The 12,997-nt window shown below is 48.2% G+C and overlaps 2 protein-coding genes across 2 annotated transcripts in view; both read left to right on the top strand.

Annotated features, from left to right (window-relative positions):
* The window catches only part of CBFA2T2 (CBFA2/RUNX1 translocation partner 2), a 53,186-nt gene extending 44,171 nt beyond the window's left edge, over positions 1-9,015 (top strand). The window contains exons 9-10 of the mRNA XM_025398142.1: positions 769-959; positions 4,272-9,015. Of these exons, the coding sequence (XP_025253927.1) occupies positions 769-959; positions 4,272-4,571 (491 nt within the window). The 3' untranslated portion in view covers positions 4,572-9,015. The remainder of the gene's footprint in view (positions 1-768; positions 960-4,271) is intronic.
* Positions 8,113-9,973, top strand: LOC112632480. The gene is made up of 2 exons (XM_025398141.1): positions 8,113-8,214; positions 9,155-9,973. Exons 1-2 carry the CDS (start codon positions 8,113-8,115, stop codon positions 9,728-9,730), a joined length of 678 nt encoding a protein of 225 aa, XP_025253926.1. The 3' UTR covers positions 9,731-9,973.
* The last annotated feature ends 3,024 nt before the right edge of the window (positions 9,974-12,997 follow it).

Raw genomic sequence — 12,997 nt, 5'->3', positions numbered from 1 at the left:
AAAAAAAAAAAAAAAAAAAAAAAGAAAGTCAAGCGGGGAGTGGTGTCTCACTCGTGTAACACTTTAACACCAGCACTTTGGGAGGCTGAAGTAGGAGGATCACTTGAGCCCAGGAGTTTGAGACAAGCCTCAGCAACATAGTAAGACATCGTCTCTACAAAAAAAATTTAAAAATTAGCCAAGTGTGGTGGGACACGCCTGCAGTCCTAGCTCCTCAGAAGGCTGAGGTGGGAGGATCATGATTCAGAGAGGTCAAGGCTGCAGTGTGCTGTGACCGCACCAGTGCACTCCAGCCTGGGCAACAGTTGAGCAAGGCCCTGTCTCAGAAAAAAAGAAAAAGTCAAATTTCTTAGTTAGGCATGCAAGACTTTGCAAAAACTCATTTCCATCTACCATCTCAAGCACAACACGTTGTCTTGATTTCCCCTGCCCACTGAAGAGCTGATCACTTTTCTCCTTGGAACTCTAGTTTCTTATAGTGACATACACGATGGCACCTGAAACACTTTCATACTTGGTCACAAGCAGTCAGGAGAGTGTGGTCTGTGTCTGGTCACTTGTGTCCACAGCCCTAGCTCAGTGACCACCTCCATCTCCGTACCAGCCAGCACCTGTGTGATGGACACATGAGTGTGAAGATCATGTGTTTCTCTCTGTGGAGTTTTAGAAAAGATCATTTTGTGTCAGCTCTGTCCTTACTTAGAATTGCAGTGGGGTGGGAGGGAAAAGATTTCTCGGCCAGTTGATTTTACTGTCACTTTCTTCTAGAAGAAGCTGTGAATAAGGTGAAAATTCAGGCCATGTCAGAAGTACAGAAGGCTGTCGCTGAGGCAGAGCAGAAAGCCTTTGAAGTGATTGCAACAGAGAGAGCACGAATGGAGCAAACCATAGCGGACGTCAAGCGGCAGGCCGCGGAGGACGCTTTCCTCGTCATCAACGAGCAAGAGGAGTCCACGGAGGTCAGAGCTCTGCGCCCTGGGGGCCGGGGTGGGTGGCTGGAGTGACCACGCCCACTGCCTTCCTCTCATACACTGGGCAGGAAGACACAGGCAGTCCACCCTTGAGCTCGATGAGGATAATTTTTATCCAGTGCCAGAAGAGTTTTGGTTCTCACGCTAAAACTTTTTTACATGCCAAGATAGTGAATTGTTACATTGTATTTTTACATACATACACATATATATATAGAGAGAGGCTCAGTGTATTGGTTTAAATTTTGAGAATTCACCCTAAAGACAGAGTTTGTGTAATTGCATGATGATGATAATGACCAGCATTGACAGAGTAGGCTTACTGTGTGCCAGACACCAGCAAAGTTGTATATTTTCTTTTTGAGTCTCACAGTGGCCCTGTGAGGTGGCTAACGTTGAATCCCTAATTTGCAGATGAGGAGACTGTGGCTCAGGGAATGCAACTGTTATACTCCTTGGTGCTGAAGTCAGGATACAGGAGTAAGAAAGTGCAGGGTCCTATAGCACCTAGACTTTTTACAAAAAGGATAGCTGGTTTGTGGACTGAGGTAACAGTTTGGATATATCTGCCTGATTGCCCAGGGCCCAGGACTTGGTGATGGTTCTATACAGGATGCTTGGGTACTACAGTAAGGAGAAAAATGAACAAACTGAAAAAGTAAACAACCTGTGACAACATGAGAGCAGCCCTTTTGGATTTAATGCAGTTTTTCTGTAACTTTGATTTCAGTCATTTTTCAGCTTTAAAACAAGAAACCAGTTTCTTTCTGTAAGTAGGTAGATCTCATCTACTGGATGGGAGACCAGCTGTCTTTGGGACATTCTCTTGAAGTTCAGCACTCACTCTGTCACCGAGGCTGGAGTGCAATGGTGCAGTCTCAGCTCACTACAGCCTCCACCTCCAGGTTCAAGCGATTCTCCCACCTCAGCCTCCCAAGTAGCTTGGACTACAGGTGCGTGCCAGCACTCCTGGCTAATTTTTGTATTTTTAGTAGAGATGGGTTTTTGCCATGTTGGCCAGGCTAATCTCGAACTCCTAGCCTCAAGTGATTCACCCACCTTGACCAATGTGCAGATGAAAATGCCTGAATATCATGTTGCTATCACAGAGGATGTGGTGAAATTCCTTATTATAGCTCTTCAATACAGATACTATGGATTGTGAGAAAATAGTTTCTTTAATCCCTCTCCCTTTTCATTCTCTCCTTCTCCTTTTTTTTTTTTTTTGTGGAGAACAGGGTCTCGCTATATTGCCCAGGCAGGTCTCGAACTCCTGGGTTCAAGCTATCCTCCCGCCTCTGCCTCCCTAAGAGCTGGGATTACAAGCATGAGCCACCACATCCAGCCTCTCCTCCTTTTTCTTTAGAATTGTTTTTGAGGCTGGGCGCAGTGGCCAATGCCTGTAATCTCAGCACTTTGGGAGGCCAAGGTAGTATGAACACTTGAGCTCAGGAGTTCAAGACCAACTTGGGCTAGATGGTGAGACACCATTTCTGGGGGGAAAAAAAAAAATTTAAAAATTAGCTAGGCATGGTGTCACGCACCTGTAGTCCAGTAGTTATTTTGGAGGCTGAGGCAGGAGGATCGCTTGAGCCCAGGAGGTTCAAGCCTGACCATGATCGTAACACTGCACTCTAGCCTGGGTGGGACAGCAAGACCCCATCTCTTTAAAAAAAAAAGAAAATAGATGATGACGATGGCAAGATGAGGGGGAAAGAAAAGAGAATTATTTTTGAGAGTGATATATCTGTTTCTGTTCTGTATGTTTAATTGTGTATCTGTAGCCATCCATATCAGTATCTGTATTTGTCCTTATCTATCTACTTTTATCTCTGTGTTTATCTTTAACTATGTCTGTCTCCAAAGAAAGAGTATAGCTTTTGGCTTAGAGCATAGATCCTGGATCTGGACTGCGTAGGTTTAAATCCCAGCTCTCCATTTTGAGAATTGTGCTTTTAAGGAATTGTAATTTTAAACAAGCCACAATGTAGCCTCCAGGTGAGGTGTACACCAGCACGTATCCCTGCAAAATCACTTTCCAAAGCAGGGAAAGGATAGAGGGCCCATCTTTTGGATGAGTTTGCATTGGACCAAAATGGCTGATTCTTGCCCATCAAGAATATTCACCTGGAATATTCTTGTTGAAATTTAGCAGGTATCCCTGGAGTTTCTTGTTCATCTTGTGAAAGGTGGTTTGGTATGGGGGAGGAAGGAGGCCACGACTGGAGATTAGGAGCCCTGACTTCTAGTCCCAGTTCCGTCTCACACTGGCAGTATACCCTTGAAGGAGTCAGTCTGCATCTCTGTTCAGTGAGTATAGCAGCTCCTATCCTATTGGTCTGATAGTTATTAGGGAACAGGCACAGTGGCCCATGCCTGTAATTCCAGCTTTTTAGGAGGCCAAGGTGGGAGGGTCCTTTGAGGCTGGGAGTTCAAGACCAGCCTGGGCAATATAAGGAGACTCTGTCTCTACAAAAAATTAAAGAATCAGCCAGGCATGGTAGCACATGCCTATAGTCCCAGCTACTCAGGAGGCTAAAGTAGGAGTGTGGGAGGATCCCTGGAGCCTAGGAGGTCAAGTCCAGCCTGGGCAACATAGCAAGACCCTGTCTCCAAAAAGGAAAACAAAACACCAGCAGCAGCCTTGGTTAAGTCAGATTATTAGTAAAAACAATGAAGATTATTTCTCTAGTGAGGGAAGCAATATCAGCCGGGTGCTTGTAATCCCGACACTTTGGGAGGCTGAGACAGGCAGATCACTTGAGCACAGGAGTTCAAGACCAGCCTGGCCAACATGGCAAAACCCCATCTCTACTATATATATATGTATAATTACGAAAATTAGCCAGGCATGGTGGCACATGCAGAAAGGAGTAGGATAAATGTTCGTCTTAACACATGTGGTCTTAGGATAGATGGCTATTGGGGGAGATTCTTGCACAGTTTGGTTTGATTTCTATTAAAATATGAGTCAAAAGATGAGTCCATGCCTTAAGCAGAAGAGATGGCCACCTGCCCTAGGCTGGTGCTGTGTAAAGTATTTTCACACACACTCTTCATTTCACTGTTCTGTCATCCTGCAGGGAAGTAGTTTTCTTGTTTTACAGGGGAAGGAAACTCAGAAAGGCAGTGTGTATTTCTCATAGTTAAACAGCAGTAGAGGGAGGACTTGACCACAGGTGTATGTAGCTCCATAGCTGGGGTTCTCTACATGCAGCCCCTTGCTTTAGTGTGCAGGGAATGAATGGCAAGCCTGCCCCTCGATCCCAGCAACCACTAACTGATGCCTGTGTCTTGCAGAACTGCTGGAACTGTGGCCGCAAAGCCAGCGAGACATGCAGTGGCTGCAATATCGCGAGATACTGCGGCTCTTTCTGCCAGCACAAGGACTGGGAGCGGCACCACCGCCTCTGTGGTCAGAACCTGCATGGCCAGAGTCCCCACAGCCAGGGTCGGCCGCTGCTTCCTGTAGGCAGGGGCTCCTCTGCCAGGTCTGCCGACTGCAGCGTGCCCAGCCCAGCCCTCGACAAGACCTCGGCAACCACATCGCGTTCCTCCACACCTGCTTCGGTGACAGCTATTGACACCAACGGACTCTGAGCCCCGGACTCTACTTACCCTGATGGCTGCTCAGCACCACAGAGTGCTTGGGCTGTGGGACTGGCTGTTGGAACCCGTGCATGTAGCTCTGCTGGGTCATTAACAAGAAATGAATTGGAGGCAGGAAGAGTCCAAGCCTGAATAATAGCGCCCCACAGCCTCTCTGGACACTTGCTGTCTGCGGAGCCAGTGTGCCATTCTCTGCACGTGGGCAGCCGGCCCAACCTGCCTCCTCCATGGCTTTCCTGGTTTGTTCCTCCCCACTGAAGCTGACTTAGCCAGCCCCTTTTCAGTGTAGACCACCAGCTCCCCTCCCCGTCTCCTTGAGTCAGCAGACTGTCCAATGTGCTCAGCCAGGCTGGAGGCAGCAGGCAGCAGGCTGTGGAGGAGGCCCCTCGGACAGGGAGCAGCCTGCCTCACCCCTGAACAGCTCTTTCGGCCCCATCTCCACCCTCAGCAGATGACACTGATTGGCCTTACGGGGACTTGGGTAAGCAACAGGCGGCACTCAGGACTCTCTTCTCAACCTTGCTGTTCAGACTTGTTAAGATCTCAGAGTCCACAGGAAAGAAGTCACTGTTGCAATAAAAGCACCCGTAGTAGCAAAAACATAAACAAATAAAACTTCCCCCACATCACAGATGATTTTGGACAAGATTTTCCAACCTTGCTGGCTACTTTAGTTTGGGACCTATTTTTTTTCTCGTTTGATTTTGCTTGTGCAGAAAATAGTTTCCAGCACATGGATTGGTCTGAGAGAGAATGAGACTCAGTTGTGGATAGTCTGTTCTCTCTGAGCATGTTGGCCAAACTAGTATCATCAAATTATTGAGTGGATCATCTCTTGGAAATGCAGAACTTCTGCCACCACTTGGCTATTTGCACAGTCGTCTTGTTCTGTGTCCTTTTATCTCTCAGACCACACACATCTGGAACGCTGTGGGCATCTTCTGCCCATGGGCTCTATTTGGCACCTGCTGAGCCACAGTTGTCCTGCTGGACGTGCTGTGGCAGGTTGGTAGGACTTGCCCCCACTGTCAAGGCCTGGTCTTGTCTGAAAAGCCCTCCTGGACCTCAAAGAATTCTTCGGACCTCATAGTTACAGGTCATTATATCTACTATGTTGATTTATCATCAGGCACACAACTTCTGTTTCCTTCTCTTGTGTTATCTGATAGCTTCTCTCCTTGAGCTCATCAGAAAGGTTTTATGAGATGTGAGAACCATTTTGGGAAAAGTTGATCAATTTTTCTTCCTAGTTTCCCATTTTCAAACGGGACATCACCTATATCCCTTTCAGAATGTTAGGAACTGCCTCCCACATTCTTCCCTGTCTTTTTGGGTTTTGTTTTTTGTTGTTATTGTTGTTGTTTTTTAACACAAAGTCTCGCTCTGTCAGCCAGGCTGGAGTGCAGTGGCATGAACTTGGCTCACTGCAACCTCTGCCTTCCAGATTCAAGCAATTCTCCTGCTTCAGCCTCCTGAGTAGCTGGGATTACAGGCGCCCACTAGTCACCATGCCCAGCTAATTTTTGTATTATTAGTAGAGACAGGGTTTCACCATATTGGCCAGGCTGATCTTGAACTCCTGACTTCAAGTGATCCACCTGCCTTGGCCTCCCAAAGTGCAGGGATTACAAGCGTGAGCCACCACACCCGGCTTGTCCTTTTGGTTTTGATGGGAGTCTGAGGACCCCGACTCCTCCGGCTCTCCATCTTTGAGCTTCTAGCATCCTCTCACACCCAGAAATCAGTTGGAGTAAGTCTGATTGGCCCTGCTCCAGCTGGCCTTTGAAGCACAAGTTTGAATCTCCACCTTCTGTGCACTGACCAGAGTCTAAAATAAAAGCTGTCAGTACCATAAAGGAAAAGGGATCCACACAGGTAGCCTTGTCATTGCCTACAGGTACATCTTACTTTAGAATTTCAAGTGCTGGCCGGGCTCAGTGGCTCACTCCTGTAATCCCAGCACTTTCGGAGACCGAGGCAGGCAGATCACTTGAGGTCAGGAGTTCAAGACCAGCCTGGCCAACAGGGTGAAACCCTGTCTCTACTTAAAAAAATACAAAAATTAGCTGGGCGTGGTGGCACTCAACTATAATCCTAGCTACTCAGGAGGCTGAGACAGGAGAAGCACTTGAACCCACAAGCCAGAGGTTGCGATGAGCCGAGATTCTGCCACTGTACTCCAGCCTGGGCAATACAGCAAGACTCTGTCTTAGAAAGAAAGAAAAAAAAAAGCAAAATTTGAGAATTTCAAGTCCCTAATTCACTCTAACCAAACATTTTCAGTCTTACAAAGAAACCTAGTGCACGACACCTTTAAAATGCCTAGATTTCCATTGCCTAAAGTAAGGTGTGGCCAGGGAAAGAACAGCAGGGAATCATGTTCCTTTGCTGTGGAACACATAAGCCCCACAGTTTTCCAGTCAGCCTAATACATGGGTATCCCCCACCCCCATCTGCCTCCTTAAGCCTCAGTCCTTAGTGGGGAACCCTGACTAAGGGGGATGGAGTCAGTACCCCGGACAGGGCCACATTTGCATGAGGCACAGCTGTCTCACAAGGAGGTCACAGAGCCTCTACGCCAGCTTACTGGTTTTTCATGGATTTGTTGGATTAACACTGTAAGCAGGTTTTGTTTTCGTTGTTTTGTTTGTTTTGAGATGGAGTTTCTCTCTTGTCACCCAGGCTGGAGTGTAATGGCACGGTCTCAGCTCACTTCAACCTCTGCCTCCCAGGTTCAAGCGAGTCTCCTGCCTCAGCCTCCCGAGTAGCTGGGATTACAGGCACCCACCACCACGCCCAGCTAATTTTGTATTTTTAGTAGAGATGGGGTTTCTTCATGTTGGTCAGGCTGGTCTCAAACTCCCGACCTCAGGTGATCTGCCTGCCTCAGCCTCCCAAAGTGCCAGGATTACAGGCATGAGCCACTGTGTCCGGCCTTAAGCAGGTTTTTAAAATCTCCAGTGGCCATAAAACAAGCCAGGGTAGCTCATGCTTTTACTGGTTGGAATAAGGAGCCAAAACCAACAAAATAATATTTATTAGGGCTCAATGCCCATTCCTATGGCTAAGGCTTAGGTTTGGTGTACAGAACCTGGCCTACTTTTGTGGGCTGTGGTTCCTGTGACAGTTTCGTTTTCTGAATCTTTGTAATGCTTTTCCATGTGCTGCCCAGAGGCTGATCTGCAAACCTGCACAGTATTCCACACTGAAGCTCAGTTTGCAGACCTTTTGCTGTGTTAATTCTGGTCGGTTTCACACAGAAGTCACGAGGGCCTCTGCCCAGGACCTCCTATTCACATTTCAAGAATCCCTTTCTGAAATTATCCAAGTCTCTGGTCAGGAGGAGGAGCACCAGTGGGGTAGGGTGGGCGGCGGCTAGAGGGGCAGGAGCGAATCCAGGTTCCTTGTGTGGTTTCCAGCCTCTGCTGACAGCACCTCAGCTACCAGGTGGGGAGTGGAAATTCAGGCTGCTTAGAGGACTGACCTCTACAGTTAATATTTGCAGTGACATAAAAGGCAAAGAGGGGCTGGCATGGTGGTACAGAAGGTATCAGTCAAGCGCAGGCTCCTCAGAAACCTAGAAACCAAAAAGCAGATGCGACATGTGACTGGCCATCAGCCAGACATGTCTAGGGTGAGACCAGTGCTCAGCACCACCTGCCAAAGGACACTGATGAGTTGTGGGACATAATGATCTGCCAAGTGAGGAATGACTGCAGGGACCGGAGAAGACCAAAGATGCCACATGTCCCAAGAGTTTCTTGAGGGCTGGGTTTCACATCTCTGATTGTCCTTTTTGTCCCCACCTGCCTGCACCGTGCCTGACTCCATCTTGTGGGGAAGGTGACTCAAGAAGTTGTTTAAGCCCAGGCCTAGGCAGTCCACCTCGGGAGGTGGGGGCACTCCACCCTGGGGGGCCTGCAGCTCCAGGGCTGGTGCTCTAGCAGATCCACTCAGGCACGGTTGGGTGACTGGGGGGTCACCGATTGGGTAGATTATTTCTAGGGCAGTGCTGGGTTAGAAATGTCTGCCAGTGGGTCTGTCTGGAAACGGGACACATCTTCCCACCACAAGTCCATACCTGGCCTCGGCTGCTGCCCGCTCTCTGCAACGTGGACTTCCTTTGCCCATTTGGGCCAGAAGGTCACCAGGAGTTCATCATCACTGCTTGGTGTCAACTTGACATCTTCAGCTTCCAGACAAAATCTACACTTTACTTTGTACAGCCCTGTCCCAGAGTTAGTGACCCTCAGCTTGTCACCTGCTTGCAAAGGGTATAGATGTCGTCCTGGGTAGTTCTAGAGGATATCTCAGCAAGTGCATTTGAAGGTTCAGCACAGCTGGAATTGTATGGTCGTGAGCTCTTCAGAGTGAAAACAGAATGACCGGATGGCCATCTGTCCTGGAAACTGAAGAGTTGAATAAATCACTGAAAATAGAACGCTTCGTGGAGGTTTTCTTCAGAAGTGAACTAGAAGTTTTCCAGGCTCCCAGGTCGGTAGACCAAACCAACTTCCTTCGATTTTTTTTCTTTTTAAAGCTGTTTGCAGAAAACTGGGTGGTAGCATGTCTGAACCAAATGGAAGAAGAGCCAGCAGAGCGTGCACTGTTCCAGCTCGGGCCACATGGCCAACTGTCGAGAGCAGCCCTGCCCAGACTGCAGTGGGGGCTGTGCCAGCAGCTCCACAGGGCCCTTCCAACTCTGGAGTGTCTGTAGTTCTTGTGAAACCAAAACGTTGACTACCTGCCTCTTTCCTCGGGCATCGACGTGCTCATTTCCAAAGATGATGGTGCAGGTGACCTTTTCCATCGTGAGCCAGGAGAAGGTTAGGAGGCCTGAGGGGCAGGCGTTGCGTCCCCTCCTCCCCCTCCATAGCCCCCGAGGTGGAGCTTCCCTCACAGACCCCATCTGGTCGAGCCTACGGCTGCCCAGTGTACACTCAGTGATGCTTATACCAAATAGGGCATGTGTGCTGGTGTCTGTTGGGGACAGCCCCATCCCTACCTTGGAGAATTGCAGAGAAGCAGCAATAAGCATTAGGCGAATGATTGAAAGGACTACTGGGCCGAGAGGCCTTCAGTCCCCTTACGTGGCTTTCCAAGTTCCTGATGAGGCTACAAAGGCTCCACTCATAAAAGAAAGCCAATAGTGTAAATAAATTAAGAACGAAGCCTCCATGCGTGATTTTTAAGGGGGATGATGAATGTGAAACCACCCACAGAATGCGTTAGAGTCTGGTTTTTCTGTGCTTTGTCATTTTACTCTGATAGGAACTTTTGTTACCTAACTCTGTGCATAACTTATTTAATGTACTGTATAAATGAACCAAAACTGTTAAATATGTATTTAGTTTGTTCTACTTAAAGTAGTCAATAAAAAGGCTATATTCCTTTTCTGCCTCAAGCTGGAATGGGACCAGGAGGAAAGGTGGTCCCTACACTAGGAGGTGTCCCCTCACCCTTATTCCCAAATCCTTGAGGAAGGGGGAGAGAGGGGCCCCAACTGGTTCTAGTCATGGCCTGAAGAGTGCCCAAGGGCATGAAGCAGGGGGTGCCTGCACCCCATGTGCCTGGAGCTGGCCTCTGGAAAACCAGCTGCACCAACTGGTCAGTGCCCTGTGGGGACCAGACCCAACCAGGCTGGCTGCTGGAGCCCACCAGTGGGCCTTGCGGTCGGGCCAACAACAGCTTCCAGACACTCCCCATTACTTCTCTCTTAAGTGGTTTTTTTGTTTTGTTTTTGGGGGTGGAGGCGGGCAGGGTCTCTGTTGCCCAGGCCGGAGTGCAGTGGCGCAATTATGGATCAATGCAGCCTCCACCTCCCGGACTCAGGCAATCCTCCCACCTCAGCCTCCTAAGTAACTGGAACTACAGGCATGGGCCACCACGCCTGGCTGATTTTTTGTATTTTCTGTAGAGACAGGGTTTCACCATGTTGCCCAGGCTGGTCTCAAACTCCTGGGCTCAAGCGATCTGCCTGCCTCACCCCCGTCAAAGTCCTGGGATTACAGGCATGAGCCACTGCACCCGGCCAAGTTATCTTGTAATAAGGAAAAATGAACCACAGAGAGCCTGACCATCTGTCCTGCCTGAACAGGGTGGTGGACTTGTGGATATATTTTCTAGTGACTTATGTATTTTCTTGTAAAATTTTAACACAAATGTCAACAGACCTAGACTTGTCAATATTCACTTATGTCCTTATGACACTGATGTTAAATCACAGGTAATTTTACTGTTGCCTTCCAATTTATTTGCTTAATGGTTGCATCATTTAATTGAGGCCATAATTTTTTTTAACTCTTCACCTCCTGTTGGGCAGTTGGATCGCTTTCGCGTTTTCTGGTGCAGCATACATCTATGCGTCCTTTGCATTATTTATTTCCTTAGGATAATTTTCCAAAGTGGAATTTTTGATACTGAACATTTCTTGGATCCTTGAAATCTGTACAAACTACTCTCCCTAAAAGCCCAACAGCTTGCATTGCCTCCAGCAGCCCCTGGGTGGTACTTTCTGTGGCCCAAAGGCTGGTGCAGGCACACCTTTGTGTGGAATTTCAGGCTGCCAGTCTGGTTTACCAGCCAGTGAGCTGAGGCCTCAGTTCTGTCACTTGAATACCCATCTGTGCTCTCTCCCTGAGACCCGCCTCTCCTGAACAGCCTTGCCCAAGAGGCTTGTTGCCACCACCAGCTTCACAGTCCCCTAGAATGCAAGGGGAGACGGACTGGTTACTAGGTCTGGAAACAGGGAGAAGGGCTGGCCTGTGGCCTAGGGCTTGGCTGTATGATCTTTAATGCAGGTGGTGCCAACTGCAAACCTTTCTGGGCTGCACTGCAATCTGCCCACCTAGAACAATGACAAGATCTCAGCCATGGGACTGTCAGCCCTGCACAAGAGCACTATGTTGGTGGAAAGGGAATGTGCCATAGAAATGGCAGGCTGAAAATCTTTTCGTGACCGCAAAACACCCAGATGCCAGATAAATTATAATGAATGTACTTTTAACTGCATTGCTGAGGTCACAGATAGGACATTCCAAGAACTCAAGAGTTGGAGGGAGACTGCCTCTAGGCACAATGTGAGACTTGGTTTTGAGCATATACAAAGTGCCGAAACAAAACTGGGGCCTTTCCCCAAAGGCAGATAGCTCAGTACCTTTGGCACCGTGAAAAGGTGGCAGGGAAGATCTGCCCACCTGCAGTGGAAACTGAATTGGAAACAGCTCTGTCCCTGCTTGAGAAAAAGGAAAAAAGAACTGGGACGGGCATGGTGGCTCACACCTATAATCCCAGAACTTTGGGAGGCTGAGATCACTTGAGCCCAGGAGTTTGAGACCAACCTGGGTAACATAGTGAGACCCCCGTCTCAACAAAAATTAAAAACTTAGCTGCGCATGTCAGATTTATACTGAAGGAAGGACAGGGAATCCTGGTGCTGAGAAATTAAGATAATTAAGGACCTTCAGGATCAATATTGTGTGTCAACCAATTATAAGCTGTCCGGAAACGACACTGAACCTTCAAGGAAATGAGCCATCGTTAGCAAAGTCATCAGGAACAATAATTGATTTAGACACCTGGGACTTCAGCTATTACAATCACCAGATACAGGCTGGGCACAGCAGCTCACGCCTGTAATCTCAGCACTTTGGGAGGCTGAGGCAGGCAGATCACAAGGTCAGGAGTTTGAAACCAGCCTGACCAACATGGTGAAACACATCTCTACTAAAAATACAAAAATTAGCCAAGCATGGTGGCACACACCTGTAATCCTAGCTACTCAGGAGGCTGAGGCAGGAGAATCCTTGCACCTGGGAGGCGGAGGTTGCAGTGAGCCAAGATCGCGCCACTGCACTCCAGCCTGGGCGACAGAAAGACTCAAAAAAAAAAAAAAAAAAAAAGGGCACCAGAAACAGAAAACAAAATATGAAACCTCTAAAGATGGCACTGAAAAAGAGCAAAAAGAGTGTGAAAATGACTAGGCAGATTTGAAAATAGAATTCTGGAAATGATAATCATTGAAATAATGCATTATTCAACAATAGATTACACCAACCTGAAAAAGAAAATTAGTGGTGCGTTACCTTTGTCAGAAAGAGACAGGCTGGGCGCGGTGGCTCATGCCTGTAATCCCAGCACTTTGGGAGGCCGAGGCGGGCGGATCACGAGGTCAGGAGATCAAGACCATCCTGGCTAACACGGTGAAACCCCATCTCTACTAAAAATACAAAAAATTAGCCAGGCGTGATGGTGGGCGCCTATGGTCCCAGCTACTCGGGAGGCTGAGGCAGGAGAATGGTGTGAACCCGGGAGGCGGAGCTTGCAGTGAGCCGAGATAGCGCCACTGCACTCCAGCCTGGGCGACACCGTCTCAAAAAAAAAGAGAGACAAAGAATTGGGAACTATGAAAGATCTGT

The sequence above is a fragment of the Theropithecus gelada genome, chromosome 10, assembly GCF_003255815.1.
Source record: "Theropithecus gelada isolate Dixy chromosome 10, Tgel_1.0, whole genome shotgun sequence".
NCBI classification, from domain to species: domain Eukaryota; kingdom Metazoa; phylum Chordata; class Mammalia; order Primates; family Cercopithecidae; genus Theropithecus; species Theropithecus gelada.
Note: the sequence above shows the minus strand (reverse complement) of the source record. Positions and strands in the feature narration are given on the sequence as shown.

Bases quoted from the DNA above. Each gene is read 5' to 3' on its own strand.
- LOC112632480 (XM_025398141.1), top strand. From the start codon at position 8,113: ATGGTGGTACAGAAGGTATCAGTCAAGCGCAGGCTCCTCAGAAACCTA. The intron at 8,215-9,154 runs GTGAGACCAGTG...TAGCATGTCTGA, and splicing joins ATCAGCCAGACATGTCTAGG to ACCAAATGGAAGAAGAGCCA.